This window comes from Podarcis vaucheri, assembly GCF_965113315.1.
Source record: "Podarcis vaucheri genome assembly, chromosome: 10".
In the NCBI taxonomy this organism is placed as follows: domain Eukaryota; kingdom Metazoa; phylum Chordata; class Lepidosauria; order Squamata; family Lacertidae; genus Podarcis; species Podarcis vaucheri.
This window is the reverse complement of record NC_138748.1, coordinates 3,693,412-3,715,680: the sequence shown is the minus strand read 5'-3', so window position 1 is coordinate 3,715,680 and position 22,269 is coordinate 3,693,412. Positions and strand designations below refer to the sequence as shown.

The 22,269-nt window shown below is 44.6% G+C and overlaps 1 protein-coding gene across 6 annotated transcripts in view; it reads left to right on the top strand.

The window, feature by feature from the left end:
- Window positions 1-22,269, top strand: part of FRMD4A (FERM domain containing 4A) — a 466,163-nt gene that overhangs the window by 145,081 nt on the left and 298,813 nt on the right. The window contains exon 1 of one of the 6 annotated variants that reach the window (XM_082240080.1): window positions 7,429-7,632. The exons of the other annotated variants lie outside the window; for them this stretch is intronic. Within the exon in view, the coding sequence (XP_082096206.1) occupies window positions 7,540-7,632 (93 nt within the window). The 5' untranslated portion in view covers window positions 7,429-7,539. Of the gene's footprint in view, window positions 1-7,428; window positions 7,633-22,269 lie in introns of those variants that run through there. 6 annotated transcript variants of the gene reach the window in all.

The following is a 22,269-nucleotide window of genomic DNA, read 5'->3' as shown; positions in this document are numbered from 1 at the left end:
GCAAGGTTAGTGGGCGGTGGCCACCTTTGGCCCCTTTGCTCTGCTACTGGAACTTTGCCCAGTAGCTTTCAGGATATGGCCCTTGCAAAAACATACCGTATTTTTCGCCCTATAGGATGCACCTAGTTTTTTGGGGGGGAAATAAAGGGGGGGAATTATTATTTTTTTCCCAGGCGCAGGGCTGGGGCAGGGGAAGCGCGAGCTTCCCCTGAACCCAGCCCCCAAACAGGCAGCTCTCTGCAAGCTGTGGGAGCCCAGCGCCGGCTCCTGCTGCTTGCGGAGAGATCCGTGAAGCCTGGATGCTCTGAGCTGAGCGCGCGCAGGCTTCAGCATGCAGGCAACTCTCCGCAAGCCGCGGGAGCCCAGCGCCGGGATCCCACTGCTTGCAGAGAGGTCCGCGAAGCCTGGAGAGCGAGAGGGGTAGGTGCCTTCTTACCTGCACACCGACCCCTCTCGCTCTCCAGGCTTCAGCGAAAGCCTGCATTCGCCACATAGGACGCACACACATTTCCCCTTCATTTTGGGAGGGGGAAAAGTGCGTCCTATAGGGCGAAAAGTACGGTATATGAGGCAGTAGCCTAAAATACTGAGCTAATACAAGTGCCAGAGTGAGGTCCATTTCCTGCAGCCCTAAGAACTGGTCATGACATGAGAAATTATATCCGCTACAGAATCCTTTTTGTTTATGTAAGTGTTGCAGGCCAAAGGACACTTCCCTGTTCCCCTGGTGATATCAGAGCAGCATGTCTCAAAGGCAGCTGTGTCAAACAACTTCCTTCTCTGATTAATGGCTGCCCCTCAGAGGCATGTGGGGAAAAATAAAATCCAAACTATTTTCTGCACTGACAGCATTCACTCTTTTATTTATATATCTATATAGTGAACAAACTTAAGGGTGTCTCATAAATATTTAAGGAGATTGTAGAATGATAAGAGGTTTTGGGGGCACACCATAAATATGTTAAACTGCAGTTTATTTTTCTGTTCTAGTGATACTTGTAGAGAGACCAGGACTGAGCAAGTGAAACTACACATGCCAAAAAATTACAGGAATTTTGCAAGGCTCTCTAATTCTAATAAAATAATTTATGATGGGCGAAAACCCCATGCAATGATACTTTGACAAATATTTCCTGTAAATAGGCTCCCACGTGTCAGATTCATTTAATCACATTCACTGAAGCACAAGCACTGATGAGTGATCAAAGTCTAGCTTCCTTTAGATCATGGTTAAACAGATTCAAAAAACTCATCAGATTGATCCAATGAGGCGCATTTACAAAATTCAGCATATGAGTGAAACAGAAGGAAGATGCATGCAACTCGGCATCATTTTCTTTGTGAAGGAATTCAAAGCAGCACTGTGACAGTCCTTCCTTCAGCCAAAGCTTTTCAGCCTGCCAGACAGAACCATCGCTCTGCTTCCTCCTGCACACCATTCTGGGGGTTCCCCCCAAACCCCACTGAGACAATTCCGGCAGCGCATGGAGGGGAGCGGAGGTCTGCTGCCCACGCAGAGGCTCTTGCATGGGCTCCCACTAGTGGGACTGCTAGTCTGAATCCTGCCCTTAGCATGTTAGTCACATTTATATCCATCTTTACATGAAAAATGCCCAAGGCTGCTAACAACAATAAAATCTACTGGGAAAACAGCTGATTTGTAAACTCTGGGAATTCTTACTATTCAGAGTGATGAGAACATGAGGCAGCATCCCTTCAGTTCCCAATTAGGTCCAATCTTTCAAGATATTAAATTCAACCAGAGGTTTTCGTGTAGAAATAGCCACCTGGCAGGCCGTGGACCACATCTCCTAAATGATTCTGCCTGGTTCCCAAGCGTCTGGACAGGGACTGAAATAATGGTCCCATATTGAGGAATTCACTTGTCTTGGACCAGGAATCCTCAGATGCAGAGTCCTCCTACAACAGAAGCCCCAAGGAGGAGAGATGGCTCCAACCCCAAGACTTCTCATATGAATTCAGTGGCACCAGAGCTTGCATCTCATCCGCTGGACCTTGAAGAGGCATCTCTGCCGCCACACTCAGATGGATGGATCACAGACTCCTTGGTGCCTCTCAGAGCGAATAATTCTGGCTCTCCTGGGCATTACCACAGTACTTCCTTTTGGGAAGTATGAATGAACGAGCCCCCAAGAAATTAAGGCATATGGTTCCCCAGGGATGATGCACTGGTCAATTCTGAGCCCTGTTCACTTGTTCTCCCCTCACACAATTACTATCAAGATGGCCTACGAGTTCCACCCATTCAATCAAATTTTTTTAAGTAACAACAATTTTCCCTCTGTCACAATGCAAACCTAGAACCTAGATTTACCTGTCTATTCGCTGCAACAACAGGGACACTGACTTTCCTAGTCCTGCATCCAATGTTATTCTTTAATTAACTTCCAGAATACATCAAAGCCTGGATATGCTGCAAGGTCCAAGAGAAGAGCTGGATGGCAATGAGCATTTGGGCACCAGACCTCTGAAGTGTTTGCTACTTTGAGTTCTTAGAAGAAAGAGAGAGTAGATGCATAAATTGTTAATGGGAATGAGTCTGTAAATGACACTGAAATATACTCTGTCTCATTGATGGGTTTTGCAGGACTAATAAAAGTCATTATTGCCCATACAAATGACTTCCTGCAAGCAGCTGTTTATATGAAACTCCACACTTCAGGTCTTTCTCAACCAACACTAATGATTTACAGCAAGCAAAAATTCATGCTTTCAGCAATTAGAGGTACAGTTAGCAAAAGTTCTGGGAAGGTGATAGATCCTAGCAAAGATCAAGCAAACCAGGCAGCAGCCAGATAGCCCTGCAATCACAGTTCCTCTTGTCTAGGGCAAGAGGCTGTTTAAAAAACACACAAGAAAACTTTCATTTATTGCTGGGCATGCATTTACCCTGCACTGCAGGCATGGAATCTGTGGTTCTTTGAGAGTGCTATAGTGGCACCATTTGGATGAATAGACTGCAACTGGCAGGTCTGCACATGGGTGGGTGGGTGATGGACAATGCAAATGAATATGAGAGACAGGCTTTTCTCTGTCTATTAGTCCAAAGTTGTGTTACTCTGTAAGTCTGTTGTCCCCCTTGCTTTTGAAATTGAATAGAAAAGGTGAATTAGAAGTGATCGTTCACATCCCTTTGAATTTCTTCCTCTCCAATCTGCCAAGAAGTGAAGGGCTACACCCAAACTCCATCCTGGATTGAGACAAGCAATTGCTTTTCCAGACAGCTATAGGTGGAGTAAGAGAAGCACTGCTGCCCATTGTCAGGCCAGGAATTTTTGGTCATTTTAAAAGCATGCAAAATCATTTAGGGCCGAAACAAAAGAAATGTGGGGCAAAGGAAATGTGTCTGTACACTGAAGCAACAATAGATGCAACAGATTTCTCTATTATAGCAAGAGCTTTTGTCCATCTCCAGCCTTAAACTTTTCATCCCAAAAGGAGAGGCAGCAGTTGTTTCACACAAAGTAGCAGAACCTTTACAACATAGCTTCTGTTTGAGTGCTCAGCTTCCCAGAGCATTAACTTTCAGGGCATGTTTATTTTATTTCAAATAAAGTGCTTCTTGCAGTTATTATCATTCAATTCAGTTCCCAATCCAGTGTTCCCAGTGGTACCTTGGTTCTCAAACTTAATCTGTTCCAGGAGTCCGTTCGACTGCTGAAACCATTCAAAAACCAAGGCGCAACTTCCAATTGGCTGCAGGAGCTTCCTGCACTCAAGCAGAAGCCGCGTCAGACGTTCTACTTCTGAAAAAACATTCACAAACCGGAACACTTACTTCCAAGTTTGTGGTGTTCAGGAGCTGATTTCTTCGGGAGCCAAGCCATTCGATACCAAGGTACCACTGTATAGGAATGGATTATAGCTGCCATATCTTAAGAAATCAAGGCACTTTGAAATCCATTTGGATCTACTGGGTTGGGGGGACCTCAATAGGCTTGGTGGGGTTCAGGAGGACCACCTTCCAATATACTATTCTGAGTGACACTTTCTGCTGGGGTCCATTCATTGTACAAGTAGTGCCACAGAATTCCACCAGAGAGCTGGTGCCTCTCTCTGATTGGCTGCCAAGACAGCCTAGTCAGAAGGGGGTGGAGCCAGGGAGAATAAAAGCAGAAAGAAACCGATAGTCTAAGGGAAAGAGCAGGAGGGAGAGTTGCAGAGTTGGTTCTGGTCCGTGTGTGGAACATCCACTCTGAGGAGCAGAATATCCACAGCTAGAGAAAGGGGTCTCTGAGCTTAGATAAAAAGACCGAGTGTAGTATCTTGGGAGAGTATTCAGACAGGAGTAACGGGCAGGCTGAGTTTGAACAAGGAGAAGTAGAGTCTGTGAGGATAAAGTCTCCTTGGGTCTCCTGTCAGTCAGGAGGGGAGGGCTCCTCTAGACCAGGCATAGGCAAACTCAGTGGCCCTCCAGATGCTTTGGGACTACAATTCCCATGATCCCTAGCTAACAGGACCAGTGGTCAGGGATGGTGGGAATTATAGTCCCAAAACATCTGGAGGGCCACTGAGTTTGCCTATGCCTGTTCTAGACAGAGAAGCTCCCAGACCAGTTAAGAGGGATGGAAGTACCTCAGGAGTGGGAGTGAGGGAAGGTTGGGAAACTGACGGAAAGTCCCTCCTTGTTTAGGAGACAAAGTGTTAAGCTGAAACACCTACACAACCACTAAGTGAAGGAACTGAAGTGAAATAACGGGAGAGAAGCTGAGCATCGGCCATCTAGGCTGGAAACCTGTAACATCGAACTGAAGGGTATTAACTGAAAATAAGCAGCTGAAGTTGAAAAGAAGCTCCATGTTTACTACCTTGTTTAGAAGCCTGAAACACCCACTAGATTTATTAAGAACTTCATCTCCCAACAAATCATTTGTTTTACCAACTTTACTCTGTATAATCAATCCTTTTTTGCTTGTTCAACTTCTGCCTGAGTATCAAAGTTTTATCTCACGCAAAAACTGTAAGATAACCCGTGGGGGTTATTTGGGGTCTACAGAAGAGGGGTTGCCTCATTTTAGTGGTAGAGCTGGGATCCGGAGACCCTTGTTTTCAGTTAAAGACAAAAACGGGTTTCAAAATTAAGACAGTTTAATGCACTGTGCTGAAGTACATCCATTCATTTAAAATAGTCGGCATTGTTAAAACTTAATATGAGCAGATGTTTAGAGTTTTATGCAGCTGTCACGGGTGCCTAGTGGTTAATGTCAGCATGAGAAACACAGCTTTTTTCTCTCCACCACCATCCCATGACCAGAGCGCTTTAGAGCTGCACTTAGGTCAAAGAATGGCTGCACTCAGTGCTATTTTTTCTAGAAAGAGAGGTAGCAGAACTCACCACAAATGCCTCCCTCATTCTCTTAGAATGGCAGTGGCACCTACCTGAGAGTTCTGGCTGGGAAAAAGCCCTGGTTGTGCTCATGTTGCTCTTAAAAATAAATGAATTAATTTCATTTAAGAGTGAAATTGAGTGGACCAGAAGCAACTTGCAATGCAGTCTGGCTGATTTAACTTATTCCATGACTTGTATGGAACTGGGGAAGGGACTAGTCTTGGGAATGAACAGGCTCCCCGGCTCCCCCTCATTCATTATATTTGCAGTTTTCAAGCTAGATCAGAGTTATTGTCATGTTAGTGGGGGAAAGTTCCTCCATTGTCCCAGAAAAAGAGAGAGTAATCACAGACTTGCTCCCTGTTCCACCTGTGAACATACAATCATGTGAATCCAGGGGGGGGGGAATTATGTTCCACGCTGTGAAGTCGCCCTAGGTCAGCCAATGTAGAAGCAAGCAACATCTGCCCCTGAATGCTGTGCTTCAAAAAGGAAGGCAGTTGTCATAGGAGATAGATTTAAAAAATAAATAAATCAAGAAATCTCTGTTTTCATTTTCAAGGCCAACAATGTAACCTTATACCAAGACTTTTAAATGAATCTATATGAATCAGTCATGCTGAAGCCATTTCCATCCTTTCCGGCTTGGCTTTCCCCTCCCTTCCTCCTTCCCTCTCACACGCATACACTGACTCAATTTGCAGTGCACATATGGAACTAATTATGAACAAAGGCTGATTGTTTTAATATTTGGAATTTCCCACATCAAGCTGCTGCTTTTTCCTTTAATGCCTTTTAATGTGTGTGCAGTTATGCCAGCCAGATCTTTGTTTGAAACAGCGTGCTTGTATATTACATTACTGCATCCCCCCCCACACACACCCTGTTGGCTTTTTAGTTTTTGACCAAAAAATCTTTCCAGCTCTGCATTAAACCAGGTATTTAGATTGGCAAACGTTGTGATTCTCAGGAGTCATTCTGTCTTCCACAAAGTGATCTGAGGCCGTAAATTTATTTTGCAACCCTCTGACCTCTTCACTGACGCTCAGGCTTTGTAGCAGGCCTACAGAACTGTGACCCACTATTGGTCCTGAATGTAGCCCTCCAGCCATGTGGCGTGTCATTCCAGTTACTTGACAATCCTCCATAACTGCATCCCAGGCAGCAGTGGCACTGGGTTGCCTCCAAGATTGAGGGGGCACGGGGCGTGTATGTGTGATGTCATGCGCGTAACACGTGCTGTCACACAGGCCACTGCAGCCTTCTGTGATGTTGCACTGGACCCCTCAGTATTGGGGGGGGCAGAGCCCCCTTCAAACGAATATTGTGGACGCAGAAGACACCTCCACCCCCTAGATTTGGTGCAACTGCCAGGCAGGCAGGCAGCAAAAAAAGAAAGTCTTTATCAAGCTGGTTGTGGTCTAGTGTACATGGCTGCTAAGCTGTGTTTTGCCTGGTGGGGTCATTTTACTGTGCCCTTGAGCAGGCTGGTGACGCCTTTTGTTCCCAGCCTGATTGCTCTGTGTGCTATTATGCTCTCTCATGTCTGGAAGGAAGCAAAATCTGAACATTGGATTTCACATTAATCTCCACACCAGATGGTGATACACCAGATATTGTTTGGGAGGAGAACATGTGATCGACTATAGAGCAAACCAGAAGGGGTCTACAGTCACATGGTGGCATGTATAAAGAAGTCTGATTTAGCTTTGATTAGACAACTGACCTGGTTACCATCTGTAGCTACAAGAAGCGGGGCTGACATTTTTAGAACAATCCCCCCAGAAGCAGAATGTTTCCACCTCTGTGGCACAGCAGTCTTTTTGTGCTGGGAGAAATATAAGCAGAGCTAAAGATACGCTGCTTGAAGCATGCTGTGAAGGGGGTGGGCTTCTCCCTCCCCTCTCTACTTCAAACAAGCCACATATTGACTCATGGTCTAAAGTTTTTTGTTGGTGGGTTTGGTTTCTTTTTTGGCGGGGAGAAAACAACCAACCCACGGAGCCATTCGTTATTTGCAAGCTGGGAACTCCTTAAGTCATCCCAGAGGAAATTTCTTTGGGCTGATCATTCATTCTCTCACACACAGAGACGTGTACACACACACACATACACACACACACACACAGAGAGAGAGAGAGAGAGAGAGAGAGAGAGAGAGAGAGAGAGAGAGAGATTTGCACTGCACTATGGTGGTGCAGGCAGCCGTAACACCAACCAGGAGCCGAAAATTTCTCTTCAAAATACCATATGGATCTCTGAGAAGACACAGTGCAGAAAGGGTAAGCAGCTATTTTTTGTGTACATATTATCTCTCTCACACACACACCCCCGGTGGATATATCTTGCTCCCCCTTTATACCCATGGTGTTTTAACCTTAGGCTATCATAAGGTATCAAAGCCAAGTGTTGCCTCTATATGGTGATGCAATGCAGACAGCCAAGCAAGCTGACTACATAATAATAACTAATACTGGTTGGAAGTTGCAGGCTTGATAGCATAAAACTTATGTGGGCTATTCTGGTCTTTATGCCAAATCAGTAGCTATGATTTACTGCTTGTGGCTGTATGCTAATAACCACTAATGAAGATTAGCTAAAATTGTAATCAATATTAGTGCCGGTTGGCCATGATTTATTATGGTAACTGGCGCTAATGGAATTTCCCTTACAGTGCCAAGTGATCGATATTGGGCAGGGCTATAGGAAGACGAAGAGTGGTAGTCAAGGCTAGAACGGGTAGGGAGGGCAGCTAATCTGTATTCCTGGAGGTTCTAAGGCAGTAACTACTGCTTGGGATACAAGATGATGTATAGGATTATTCCATTCTAGAAACAATGTACGAAGCAGGACTTAGAAAGGTTCTGAAATACGAAGCAATGTGCATTATTTTGCTTGAAGTTCAAGTTTACTTGGGAAATGTCCTATAGTTCACCTTGTTGCTTTACACTGTCCTCGGGAAGTGGTTGCCAGCTACTGGGTAGTTGTAGATCCTCATATATTCGGGTCAGGTGTGCCACCTTGCCCCTGTGACAGCGGGTGACCGGGGCATGTGCATGCGCCTGTGTGATGTTGGCATGCCTGTGGTGTGCCGATGTCACTTGCAGAAATCGCAGGGGCGTGCCAACGTGACATACACATGCCCCACGGTGTGCACATGCCGCCAAGTGGAGTGGGGGGGGCAGCCCTTTCATTTAAATTTTGTGGTTGCCTGGGCACCTAAGGCCCAACATAGACTGCACTTATGATTCAGGCTAACATGCTTATTACATGGCACAAGCTTTTGCGGGCTTAGGCCACAATAAATGACCAAATCTTTAAAGTGCCACAGCTCTCTTCTTTACTTTTTGGCTACTCCCCCCCCCCCCCCGACTAACACTGCTGTAGTGGGGTATGTTGTTATACACAAGAGCCATGTTGGGGACCTGCAGAGGAGACCTGTTTCAATAGGAAGATCTTTTGATAGGTATATCTTTTGATCTATATGGAATTACACTGAAAGAGGAGTACTCATGCTTCTCATGCCCCTCCGTATAATCTAGAGCAGGGTTTCCCAAATTTGGGTTGTCACCTGTTTTTGGACTACAACTCCCATAATCCCTAGCTAGCAGGTCCATTGGAATCAAATGCGTGAGCAGGGCTCATTTTCACTCTGTGATTTTTATGTGGGGAAGGAAAGGTGACAAGTAGGCAATTCCTTGAAAAAGTGAAGGCAGTGTCAACCTGAGCACCTGTATATGAGTGTTGGGGAAGGAGGATTTGCTTTATGGAAAACTGCAATGTTAAGGCAGCTTCGGTATGATTCAGTTCTGTGCAAAATCTGAAGGTGTTGCAGCTCCTTTGTGTTCAGCAGTGGTGGCTTCATAATACTTGGTTGCTGCTACTGAATGATGACTGAGAGGAGGGTGTTTGCTTGCATATGGATGGCAGCAGTGGAGAGGGGGCAGGTGCCCTCATAGTGCACCTAGGCAGGGGTTCTCCAAGGCCAGCACAGGTCCCTCTGGGCGATGCCATCAGTGGTGGGTGCTGATCTCTGAGGACCACTCCTCAGGCACACCACACCAGTGCCTGTTACCTCCCTCCCACCCCCCATTCTCTGGCTATCTTTGCAATGTTTTCGAAAGCTCCTCTCCACATTGGTTTCTCTTCAACATCACCCAAGCAGAGCAAGCTCTTTTAGTCACAATGAAATAGCACAATGAAAGAAGGAGAGCTCTCCATGTGTGCAGCCATGAAACAGCTGGGCAGAAGAGAGGCAACGACCCAATAAAAACCGAGTGAGTAAATTCAGAGCTTTGGGTTAATTATGCTGTGAACTGTCCAAAAACCTAGAAGACATATGAGTTGGGACTGGAACGCAGTGCTAACCTATCCAAGATCCAGGAGCCTCAGGGCAGTGGGGCTGCCCTCTGCACACATGGCAGCTGTGCAGCAACTGCCAGGCTTGTCACATCCTGCCGTTGTTTCATGGCTTTTGCTCAGTTAGAGCAGCTGAGCACCGCTGCACACTCATGACTTTGTGAGGGAAACCATCAATGTCATGAAGCTGATTAAGCAGGGTTCCCAAGGAGACAAAACCCTGAACCTCAGTCATCTGGCTAAAAGGGATCTGATCAAAAGGACCTTTTCCTAACAACTGCTTCTCTCATTCCCTTCTTTTAAAAAATAGCACATTAGTAGGTGAAATGAAGGTTTTGAATTTTTATTTTAGGGAGAAAGAGAGAGAAAAGAATTTTTATTTTAACTGTTTCTAGCAAGGCTTCTGTGCATTTAGCAAGGTTTCCAGCAAAGGTGGCAATCACCTTCCAATGGCACATGTGTCAGGGAGCCAACCAGCAATAAACCACATGGGGTATGTAAGTTCACTCTTTATTGGCGGAAACTAGGCCTGCTCAGGTAAGCCTGGCCTAATGAGCACAGCAACTCTTCTTGGTCGGTCTTGCCCCTCTGGGGCAGTTGTGGAGGCTGAAGATCCCCGCCTTCCCACAGCTACCTGAATCTCTTCCTCCTCCAGGTCCTTCCTACATAGTCTGAGTCTATGCCAACAGGCCTGTTTCTAGGGGTGGGGGAGACACCTTGACTTCTTCACCAGCTTGCCCCACGTCTGCCTCTTGGTTTCCCTCCTCTGCTCACTGAGCCCCGTTACCTCTTCAGCTCCCCCCTCCTCCCAGTCTTCTCCCTCTGACCGCTCATTGTTGTCCCACCACCGATCCCTGGACTCTGAGCCTTCTTCCCCTGGGACTTTCCCAACTGCTTCCTCCCCCCACGCCTCTGTGTCCAGCCAGTCCATGACATCATATCATCTTAAAATAAAACTCTAGAGATTGGGAAGCCAGAAAATCCAAATAATAGCAGGCTTGTGAAGTTATGGTAAGGATGGCCTTTGAACTGCCATGGTTCTTTGTGTTAAAGTTTGTGAAATTGCAAAGTGAGGTGAATAAAGCCCGAGCAATGTTCTATTCTCAATTATATGAATGAACCTTCTTCTGGCGTGTTCATTAATGGCTTTCCCATTGAGCCAGATGCTTACCTGAGTAAACCTTAAGGAGATAAATGGCGGGCAGAGGATCAACTGGCATTAGTTTCACGAATGTTTGCATGGCATTTAAAAAGAGACAACAAACACCAGCGCCTTAACTGTCCCTGACTGACCCTCCATCTGGACAGCATTAATTAGCTGATTACTTCCTCCCACTATCGGGAGGAAGAGGAGTAGGAAAGATCAGGGAAGAGGTTTCAGAAGTCATCTGAGGAGAAACAGCTCCTGCCATTTAGGGATGTGGGAGAAATTCAACAGATTTGGAATTTAATGAAAAACTACCTGATCCACATTTCTTGAACCTATACAGGAAGCACACATATTCTTCAAAATTCACACTTCTCCAAATTTTGTGATGCAGTTCTCCAACTGAACAATGTGGCAAAAATTGCATATATTGGTGAAAATAGCACAGCATGCATTATATTAGCAAAAATTCAATGAAAAAATATTTATCAGTGAAAATTGCATGCTAAAATCTCTATATTAGAAGAAATTTGCACTTTAGTGCTGACAAATTTTCAGGAGGCTTAAAAAAAATTGCCATTTCCCATGGAAATGTGTAGAACTGAATTAAATTATAAATTGAGAGAAACCAACATTGCAGTCATCCATCCCTATTTCTCTCTGTGTGTGAATGTGCATGTATCTTTACATCCATAGAAGAAACATTTGATTGTGTAGAAGTAGACATTTGCTCTGAAAAATAGCATGTATTTGGGAAAGATTGGCAAAATAAGCTGGGGCCATCAAGCTAAATGAAAGGCATAATCTTGGGACCACTGCCAAGTAGGGATGGGAAAAAAATTCATGCAAGCAGGAAGTGTGGCCTTTACTCCCCTTTCTTTCTTTTGCAATGTACAACCAGATTAACTTTTTCCACTCACATATGGCTTTTTGGGAAGTCATTTTGTTGTGGGAGTGTGGGGGCCAGTCACTTATAATATGTAATAGTGACGTAATGTCCACGTTTGTTTTGGAATCTCGATTTTAATGTTTTTCACATACTGTAGCACTTTTGCATTTTGTATGTTTGATACGGCTTCCCAGAGTGCAGTGCAGTGCAGTGTGGGGGGGTGTCTTTTCTGTGTAGTCCTGTCTGCCTTCTGTATTCTTCTGGGGTGGGAGTGCTGTTGTTCATCTCTAGCCTTAGGGTGGGCTACGCAACATCTCCCATTGGTATAGCCTCATATATCAAAGAGATTTTCTGTTTGTGCTGCTGGCTGCTTGTGTTTTGGGGCTGTTTGACTACTCTTTTCCACTGAGGTTTGCATGACTTTTGCCACCATATCTCATGCCCACCCCAGTTTGCACCTGCCCAGTTGCCCCCCCCCCCGCTTCTTCCACTTGCCCAGTAGCCACCCATCACGTGCCCCAGCGCTAGCCTGTACAGTAGTCCCACAGCAAGCAAAGGGGCTCCTCTGGTGCCATCTTTTCCATATCCTGGAGGAACGGAGTATGCGAAGACTGCAGCCGTAGGAATGTCCAAGCTGGGGAAGCCTGAATGGCTGCCAGAATAATAATTATTTCCCCCCACATTAGGATCGGGAGCGGTCGGCCATGTGACAATACTGCCACTGTTCCATTCATGTGTGGAAAGAATATATAAATATAATATATGTTTATATATTTATAAACATATATTATATTTCTATATTTATATTATGAGTATGTTCATGGTACTACTGCTTTGCTTTTACAAAATGATAGCCATAGGGCTCCAAAACAGCAAAAAAAAAAGTGGATGGTGATATTTCTGTTGAATAATGAAATTTACCAGATTCGTTGAAGCAAAATTATTTGTGGAACCTCCATATGCGGTTGTGCTATATCTGAAGTGCAAGTTCCCCACCCCTATAAAGCAACATTCCCACCAGTCTGCCGTGTTTCTGCCCATGGAACCTCCATGAGCAGAGTGGCTGAGATGCAGTTCCCCACCGACTCTTTAAAATAAGAATTCTTCCTCCCTCAACCCACAAACACTAAACCCCTGCCAGTGCTCCCCTTCCCACAATCTGTGTTGGAGGGAGCAGTGTGATAGGAGGATTGCAAAGGTAAAGTAATTTAAATAGTCACCCCTCCCTAGCTAGCTAGCAAAACTCTCTATGGCCAGACCATTGGCGCCATTGGCCAAGGACAATGCAGCCCCACCCCCAAGTATGTGCAGATGGGGTTGAGGCCCTCCCCCATATTGATGCGCCAGGCCCTGCTGGCAATATGGCAGTGGAGGGCCCTATTGGGCCTCCCCAAGGTGGTGGCCTTGTTGAGCCTTCCCGCAGTGGTGGAGGGCCTCTCCGGGCCGGATGGCCTCCTCCCAGCACACCATGTCACACATGTATGTTGCATGTGTGCCATCACACACACACACAACAAGGCCCCCTCCCATGTCATACGGAACCCAGTGCCTCTAAGCTGAAGTATTCCTTTGTCAGACTATTCTGATAGATGATGGGGAGAAAACTATCCCCCCCACCACCTTATTTGCCAGGGGTTTTGGACCAAGTGGTGATGTTGGTGATTTTATCACTCACTGGGCTGTTGGTGGGGTGGTAGCTGCTTGCTACCATTGCATTCACTTCCTTTCATAGGAGTTGTGCAATCTGATTAGGCTTTGTGCATATTGAATGCTATAAAATGTACAATTTCCCACTTTCACAATTTCAGTTCTATCTTAGGGAAGAGAACCTATAAGCTGCTACCACCAGTTAGTCATCATTTGTAGTCTAAAACTTCTGTAGGGTACCAGGCTGGCATTGGCAGCTCTAGCCTAAAGTAATTTCAGTATTGAAAGCCCATGTGTGAGTGTTGCCATGCAGAAAACCTGGCATAGAAGAATACCGGGAATAACAACTGCATGCACATTCACAGCAAAACTGACCCTTAGTTCCAATGAAAATAGGGACGTCCTAAGGACAAGCGGGACATTCCGGGATCAAATCCAAAACCTGGACAGCTTCTCTAAATCAGGGCTGCCCCTGTAAAATAGGGGCACTTGGAGGGTCTGTTCCTGCAGCAGCAGCAGCAGCATACCTGCTGTGGAACTCCTGTGTTGCAGAAGGAGTGATGAAGTAGGCCTGAACCAACACAAACAGTATTTATTGGTGTGTGCCTTTTTCTTTTGTAAATCTACCAAAGAATAAAATACAACAAAATCGGGATTAAAGGGTTGGCTCCGGACGGTGGAGGGCATGTGTGCTGTGTCCCATTGGTGTAGTTGTGGTGGCACTTGCCCTTATTTTGATAGGAATGCTTGGGGCGGGTCGAGGAGGGTCAGTTGCAGGGAAGTGAGAAATTTTTACCTGTGGAATGTTGGAGGGCATGCTTTGCAACCCCTGAAATAGGATCCAGAACACTCTGCTTGTGGTCTACTCAGGAATTGCTTAAGTACTTTGCCATTCTTTGCACTCTGGAAGCCACAGAAGTACTGCATTTCAGGAAGATGTGCCAATTGCACAAAAAACCAAAACTGTATATAGAAAGACCCTAATTAAAAACAACACTAGGACTCCTTGGACACCCTCTCCTCTACTTCTGCCCATTCTCCTTCAAGCCCTGCAGAATCTCCAAAGGGCGGGAGATACAGAACTTGGTAGATGCCTATTATTACCATTACAGGCACAGAGTAAAAAAAAAAAAAAGGAAAGCAAAATCAATATATGTTTTGCAGTCCTGAGAATAGTTTACACTCAGTGTGGGGTGAGGAGTTCATTCCAAAAATAAATATCTAATGAGAAAAGATACAGAGCCAGAAGAGAGTCAAAGGTTGTAATTACTAAATGACTATTCTGGAGGAGCCCTGCCATTAGTGACTGGAGTATTGCTTCCAGCGGCCAGAGCCTGTCTGATTCACAAACTGAAGTCCATGGGAGATTTTCCCACATTCCCCAGGCTTCTCAACATGACCTTCTACTATTGAGCAATTCATTTCTTGCATTCCTCTTGTCTTGTTACTGAAATTTGCCAGATTATTGCATTCAGTTGACTAGACTGCTCTTAAAGCTCTATCTGGGAACAGTCTGCCAGGAACATATTCTGTACAAGTTCCGTCAAAGCAAATGGGAGCTGCACTAGAGCAGGCCAGTTAGCCCCTCGAAAGCACAGCTCAGTTGCATTGCAATGGGTTTCTGTCAACATTTAACATAGCTAGAAATGAACGAGCAGCTAATAAAGGTTTAGTATTTGCAGGGAATGCATCCCACCGGAAATCTTGCTCAGGCTGATCCACCAGCACAGATTGTGTGTTAGACCTCCTACATTTTTGTTTTAACTTGGCTCCTTCTGTATTAGATGCAGGCAATCTGTGGCCTGTAAGCCAAATGTGGCTCTTAGCTGATGCCCTCCTTGTCTGCCAAGCTCTGGAGAACCCCCCCCCCCCCACATTCTCCACTGCCCAGCCATCCACAACTCAGGGGAAATAGTTTGGCTGCACTGGGGTTGCTGGGCTCCAGTCACCAGCAATTCCACAGCAACCAGGCTTGGTACATCATTTAGTACACACACCCCAGTGTTCCCAGTGCAGCCAGAGACATGCTCCATGCACTGTGGGGGGGGGCAGAGGGAGGGCAAGCATGTTGAACAAGTCTCCCTGTGTGCTGAAAGTGTGGGAAGAATTCCACATAGCATGTTCTCCCCTCCCCCCATGTACTGTCCTGGGGGTTCCCCCAGCCTGGTCCTCTGAGCTCCTGACAGTAAGAGCTGTTTGACAGTGGAATTTGCTGCCAAGGAGTGTGGTGGAGTCTCCTACTTTGGAGGTCTTTAAGCAGAGGCTTGACAGCCATATGTCAGGAGTGCTCTGATGGTGTTTCCTGCTTGGCAGGGGGTTGGACTCGATGGCCCTTGTGGTCTCTTCCAACTCTATGATTCTATGATTCTATGGTTTGGGGCTGTGAGGCGCATGGAGGGAAGAGAGGGGCCAGCTGGGCTCAGGTGAGACTCTTGCTGGCCTCCATGAGTGAATCCAGCACTGTGTGGCCATGCCCCCCCCCCCGCCAAGAATCCTCACCCACTGGGAGCAAAAAGGCTCCCCACCCCTTTTCTCTATCATGAAATCAGTTTAAACTCTGGCTTTAGGAATATAAAACCTTTATTGAATGGATTTCAAGCTGCCATTTTTATGCGCTTTGGCTCTCATAAGCAACATTGCTAGTGCCAGACTTTAAACTTTATTAACAGCAATGCCTCTTTGTAATACATTTCAGCAAAAGCTGAACAAAGTACTATATATGAATTGATCACTTTGTAGAAGAATTGGAAAAGGATACTATCATGAGTATTCTGGCTTCTTTTCTTGTAAGAAATTCAGAAGTGCAAAATTTGCATGCGTGACACTATGTAGTCAAATGAACCTTTTTATGAAAATGTGAAAGGCAGTCTAAATAATAAAACTGTCACTGAGGAAGTGCTTTGACATAACAACTGCTGGCTTGCCCTTCAGTTGTACTTTCTTAATCTGACATTATTATTTTTTTCTGACCTCTGCACCAGCATTTTAGAAGGCTTAATTTGACCTTTCCATACTACATTTGGGATTTTTCCTTCACCAGTGCTGGGTGCTCCTATTCCTAGAAACTACTGAATACTTTTTGATGGTTTTAAAGAGCATGACAACTCAAAACAGTAAATCTGGTGGCGTAACTGTGGTGGTGTAATTTTCACTGGAAAATTAAGAGTGGTGCTTTCAGCCCCCCAACCCTTGATCCTATATGCACAATGCTGTCAGCAGAGAATTAAAGAGTCTGCACATGAGAAGAATCCCTGCTACATCCAGCCGGAGGCCCAGCTAGTCCAGCTTCCTGTTTTCACAGTGGCTCAATGGAAGTCTGCAAGCAGAATCTGAGCCCAACAAGCCCATCTCCTCCCCTGGACTTCCCATCAGCTGGTATAATACTACTGTAGGGTTGCCATACGTCTGGGAATTCCTGGACATGTCCTCTTTTGCAGGTCCTACATGCTCATCCAGGGGGAATTTTACATTTTAAAGCAAATGACCTGGATTTGGTTTTTTAAAAAAAATAACAATGGGGGGGCGGTTCTGGTTCAGGATCCGTTATGAGCAACTCAACAACTTTTTGTGTTCAGATTTTTACTTCTTGAAATATTGCAACCCTATAACTGGGTTGTCTGTGTGTGTGTGTGTGTGTGTGTGTATTAGTGATATTGTTTATAAGCTCTCTCTTTTTCAACGTCAAAGAGAACTTTGTTTCTAAGCCTTATAGCTATTAACATTGTTGTGAACATTAATTTGACTTCAAATGCAAAGTTTTAGGGTGCAGAACAAATGATTAATTTCCACTGCTGTTTGCATGCTCAGTAAGATAGCAATGTTTAGAAGGTATAATTAGAGTGGTACAAAGTTTGAAATAAAGCAAGTCCTAATTTAAATTTAAAGTCTTCTTAGCTTGTGACACCCATTCTATAAATATAAACTTGTGTTTTAGTATTAACGGTGAGTAATGTCTCTTCATAATATGTTAGATGAATTCCTTGTGAAACAATAATGAGACCTAAGAAGCAACAAATAATGTGGTTGCACTGACACTTCAGTGGGGAACAGTGTCATTTTCATTGTACAGTATTTCGACAAAAATCCTATGGATTTTACCCCACTGGTTAGGTGGGGTAAAAATGTTTGCTTTGCTTTCAGTTCATTGCTTTTCTTTCCACGTTCAGTCGTGTCCACCTCTTCGTGACCCCATGGACCAGAGCACGCCAGGCACTCCTGTCTTCCACTGCCTCCCGCAGTTTGGTCAAACTCATGCTGGTAGCTTCGAGAACACTGTCCCACCATCTTGTCCTCTGTCGTCCCCTTCTCCTTGTGCCCTCCATCTTTCCCAACATCAGGGTCTTTTCCAGGGAGTCTTCTCTTCTCATGAGGTGGCCAAAGTCTTGGAGCCTCAGCTTCAGGATCTGTCCTTCCAGTGAGCACTCAGGGCTGATTTCCTTAAGAATGGAGAGGTTTGATCTTCTTGCAGTCCATGGGACTCTCAAGAGTCTCCTCCAGCACCATAATTCAAAAGCATCAATTCTTCCGCGATCAGCCTTCTTTATGGTCCAGCTCTCACTTCCATACAGCACCACTGGGGAAAACCTAACCTTTTACTATACAGACCTTTGTTGGCAAGGTGATGTCTCTGCTTTTTAAGATGCTGCCTAGGTTTGTCATTGCTTTTCTCCCAAGAAGCAGCCGTCTTTTAATTTCGTGGCTGCTGTCACCATCTGCAGTGATCATGGAGCCCAAAAAAGTAAAATCTCTCACTGCCTCCATTTCTTCGCCTTCTATTTGCCAGGAGGTGATGGGACCAGTGGCCATGATCTTCCTTTTTTTGATGTTGAGCTTCAGACCATATTTTGTGCTCTCCTCTTTCACCCTCATTAAAAGGTTCTTTAATTCCTCCTCACTTTCTGCCATCAAGGTTGTGTCATCTGCATATCTGAGGTTGTTGATATTTCTTCCGGCGATCTTCCTGGGATTCATCCAGTCCAGCCTTTTGCATGATGAATTCTGCATATAGGTTAAATAATCAGGGAGACAATATACAGCCTTGTTGTACTCCTTTCCCAGTTTTGAACCAATCAGTTGTTCCATATCCAGTTCTAACTGTAGCTTCTTTGAATAAAAAATGAAATAAAAAAGATGGAATAAAAAACGATTCACACTTTGTGAATGTAAATACTGTTACGGATTTATTTATTTTCCAAGTTTATAGGCTGTTCTTCAGTTTGTTGGACAGCTAATATGTATTTTATCTTTTTATATTTTTTTAAACATGGAGCATGAGACATGGCAAAAATAAATTATCACTCAAACTGCTTCAAGATATTGAATCCACAGAGGATGAGTGGATGTTCAGTTATTTAACTCTTTAGTTAGGTCCGCAAGCGTGCCTCGTCTTATCTTCTAAGATTCTAAAGCACTTTTTGAAAATTTAGAGGAAGCTTCTACAGACTGCCCCATGTATACCATGGGAGGATGGGGGCAACTGTTGCTTTGCAACATATCAAAACACAGCCGTGTAGACACAGAGATCATGTTTAAACATGGTGGTGAGCACAGCTATAAACTTCCTCACCCCAAGGGTTATATGGTGCAATCAGCTGGATTCTTACTTGCTTATAGGGAGCTTTTTTCTACAACTACTGTGGAAGAACTGTTAGTTGTTGCCATGTTTTTCACTGGCTGTTCATTAGGGTCATACCTTGTCCATTTGCCTATTTGCTGGCTTTCAAGTCCAAACAGGAAGTTCTGTTGTCTGCAACTTCTTATCCTGAAATGAACTGGTTGGATGAGGACAGATTCAATCCCCCCATGATAATTTTCTAAGCCAGCGTTCATAATAATGGGGGGGGGGCATCGCAGGTTCCTTAAAAGTTTTTTCCTGTTTATAATAAATTGCCATTAAATTAAAGCATTGTTCTTAATAACACAGCTGCTTATGCAGTGTACTGAATCCCAAGAGAGCTTGAAGTTGGAGCACCTTATTTGCCTGACAAGATTTCTGCCTGGAATGATGCACACATTTGTGTACTTCTTATAGATAGTAAATGGGCCCAAAGCTCATCACAGCTTCCACTGTGCCGTATCAAAATTCACAAACGATGGATGTTCTGGAGCAGTGGGTGTCCATGGCATGAAAACAGAGGGAAGTGAAAAATTGGACATGCATGCTGTGGAAGTGATATCATGGATAGGATTTATTAAGGAAGCAGTTTTAAAATAAAAGGATAGCTTAGGGCAGGGGTGGGGAACATGTGGTCTTCCAGCTGGTGCTGGACTACAAACTCCATCTTTCTGGACCATTGGTCATACTGGCTGGGGCTGATGGTAGTTGGAGTCTAACAACATCTGGAGAGCGACACGTTTCCCATTCCTGCATTTGAGAATTACCAGCTGAAAACAGAAGCCCTGTATAGAATTTTACTTCCCCCCACCATAACATGCATGGGCCTGAGGCTCAAAGGAGGAGTTTCTCAGAAGTGGTCAATCCACCAGTTCTGTTATACATGAGGAATATCTCTTCCTCCTCATAGTTCATTTAACTTCAGCTTGGCAGATTTAATTAGCTAGACTTTGCTAGGGTCACAGAACAAGTAGTGGGACTTGGGTGTTTGAAACTTTTTGATCCTTGTGTGTGGAAACTATGGAAAATTTATTTCATGTTTGTATTCCATTTTTATAACCCCTTTCCCCAACCCTCAAGGTTTTTAATAGCCCAGTTAGTAAGTTGTTGTGCTTTGCGAAAACATGTGTGGCCTCATCTCAGCCCCTCCCTTGCCTTCATGTACTGATGTTCCATTAGCATCATTAGCACACTTTATGAGTCTCAGATTTTGGTGTCCATATCCTGCTACAGTTCTTGGGCTGCATTGCCTAAACTTGTGTGCAAAGTTCCAAAGACAGATGTTAGTTGATTCTGCATAGCTCTTTGGAGCATTGGGAAATCAATCGTAAAAACTCAGCAGCACATGATCCAATATGAGAGATACATAGACTTTATCATGCTTGGAATGTTATCTTGTCAGCAGCTCATTGGCAAAGACGGGACTCTATCTCAGTGGTTTATGCATCTGTGCTGATGTATCTTATGCTGAGACTACTGCACAGAGCTGGAATCATGGTGTGAGAATTTCATTGCTTTTAACCTAAATTAATGTCCTGCTAGATACACAACATTACAAACTAGAAGAGAGTCTTCCGGTTTCCCACAGCCTAACTTCTCTCAGGATAGCCATCATCCTCAGGAATGTATTCAACAATCAAGTGAGCACTGGCCCACAGAATGTTGCTTGTGACTCGTCTCTGTATAAACCTATTGGCTGTGCATTCACGGGATTTCTGGCCTCATCGTGGTTTACGGGGGTTGGACTAGATGATTCTTGAGATCCCGTCCCACTCTACAATTCCATTATTCTGTAACTTGTTAGGAAACAGCAAACCACAGTCTCTGGCTTGGATATACAGTGGTACCTCAGGTTACATATGCTTCAGGTTACAGACTCCGCTAACCCAGAAATAGTGCCTCGGGTTAAGAACTTTACAGAAATCGCGCGGCAGCAGCAGGAGGCCCCATTAGCTAAAGTGGTAACTCAGGTTAAGAACAGTTTCAGGTTAAGAACGGACCTCCAAAACGAATTAAGTACTTAACCCGAGGTACCACTGTAGTGGGAAACTAAGAATTGCTTACCTTGCTTGTGCCACAAGAAGAGTTAGGTTTATTTGTGGTAAAACAGGGCTGCCCAAGACATTTTGTTGCTTCAGGTAGAGCAGCAAATGGTGCTTCTGCCTTCCCCAGCTAGAGCCATAGTGCTCTAGCTGGATGGCTCTACTCTCCTGGTAGGAAAGAGTTAAGGAATGATATAGCCACATGACGTCCTGCTGTTAACATTATAAAAATGTGACACCAGAGGGCGCTGCAGAGGAACCAGAAAGCAGGGGGGGAGCAAAAGAGAACAGAGGTAAGAAGCACTTTATTTGAAGAATATGCCCTGGGACGTTTTGGAATGGTATTTCTAATATTGTTCAAATGATGTTTAAAAGGTCAGTGTAGATCCAGCCCAAGTTATTTGATACCTGAGACAGAATATTCCAGAAGTACTTCTCTGAGGGAAAGAAAAATACAAAACAATAATAAATTCAAAAGTAGCAATTTGCTGCCCTTTCATGCCACCCAAAATCAGCTGCCTCCGTCCTCCCTGTGAAACGCCTTCCCATCAGATGTCAAGGAGATAAATAACTATACAACTTTTAGAAGACATCTGAAGGCAGCTGTGTATCAAGAAGTTTTTAATGTTTGATGTTTTAATGTATTTTTATAGGTGTTGAAAGCCTATCAGAGTAGCTGGAGCAACCCAGTCACATGGGCAGGGTACAAATAATAATATGATGTTACCATCATCATCATCAATCTCAGATCAGCCCTGGTGGGCAAAACACAACAAGCCAGGGATCCTGGTTTATTTATAACTGTGAATGGAACCATAGTTCCTGAGTGAAACCCTTCCCCCCCCCCTTTTTTAAAGGCATTCTAGTTGAAATGTTACAGGAAAAATTGAAATGTGAACGCCACTTGTGCAGCCCTTCTGAAAGCTAGCTGGCAGTTTTAAGTGGTCGCTTGGGATCCAATACTAATAGGAGCAGATTGAGAATACCATAAGGGATTGGTGTTTGTCAAAGCCATCTTATTTTCCCCAAAGCATCAGCTATTTCTGAATAATTATCCTATATTTCTTCTGCATCTGGGCCAAATCAAGATTTCTAGTTCATCATCATCTCACATTTTCTTTCATTTGCCTTAAGACTCCAGACTTTTGCAATTGGGTTCTCTTCTCTCTCCGTCCCCACCACCCTCATTCTTTCTCTTAAAGCTGCCATTTCCTTCAGCTG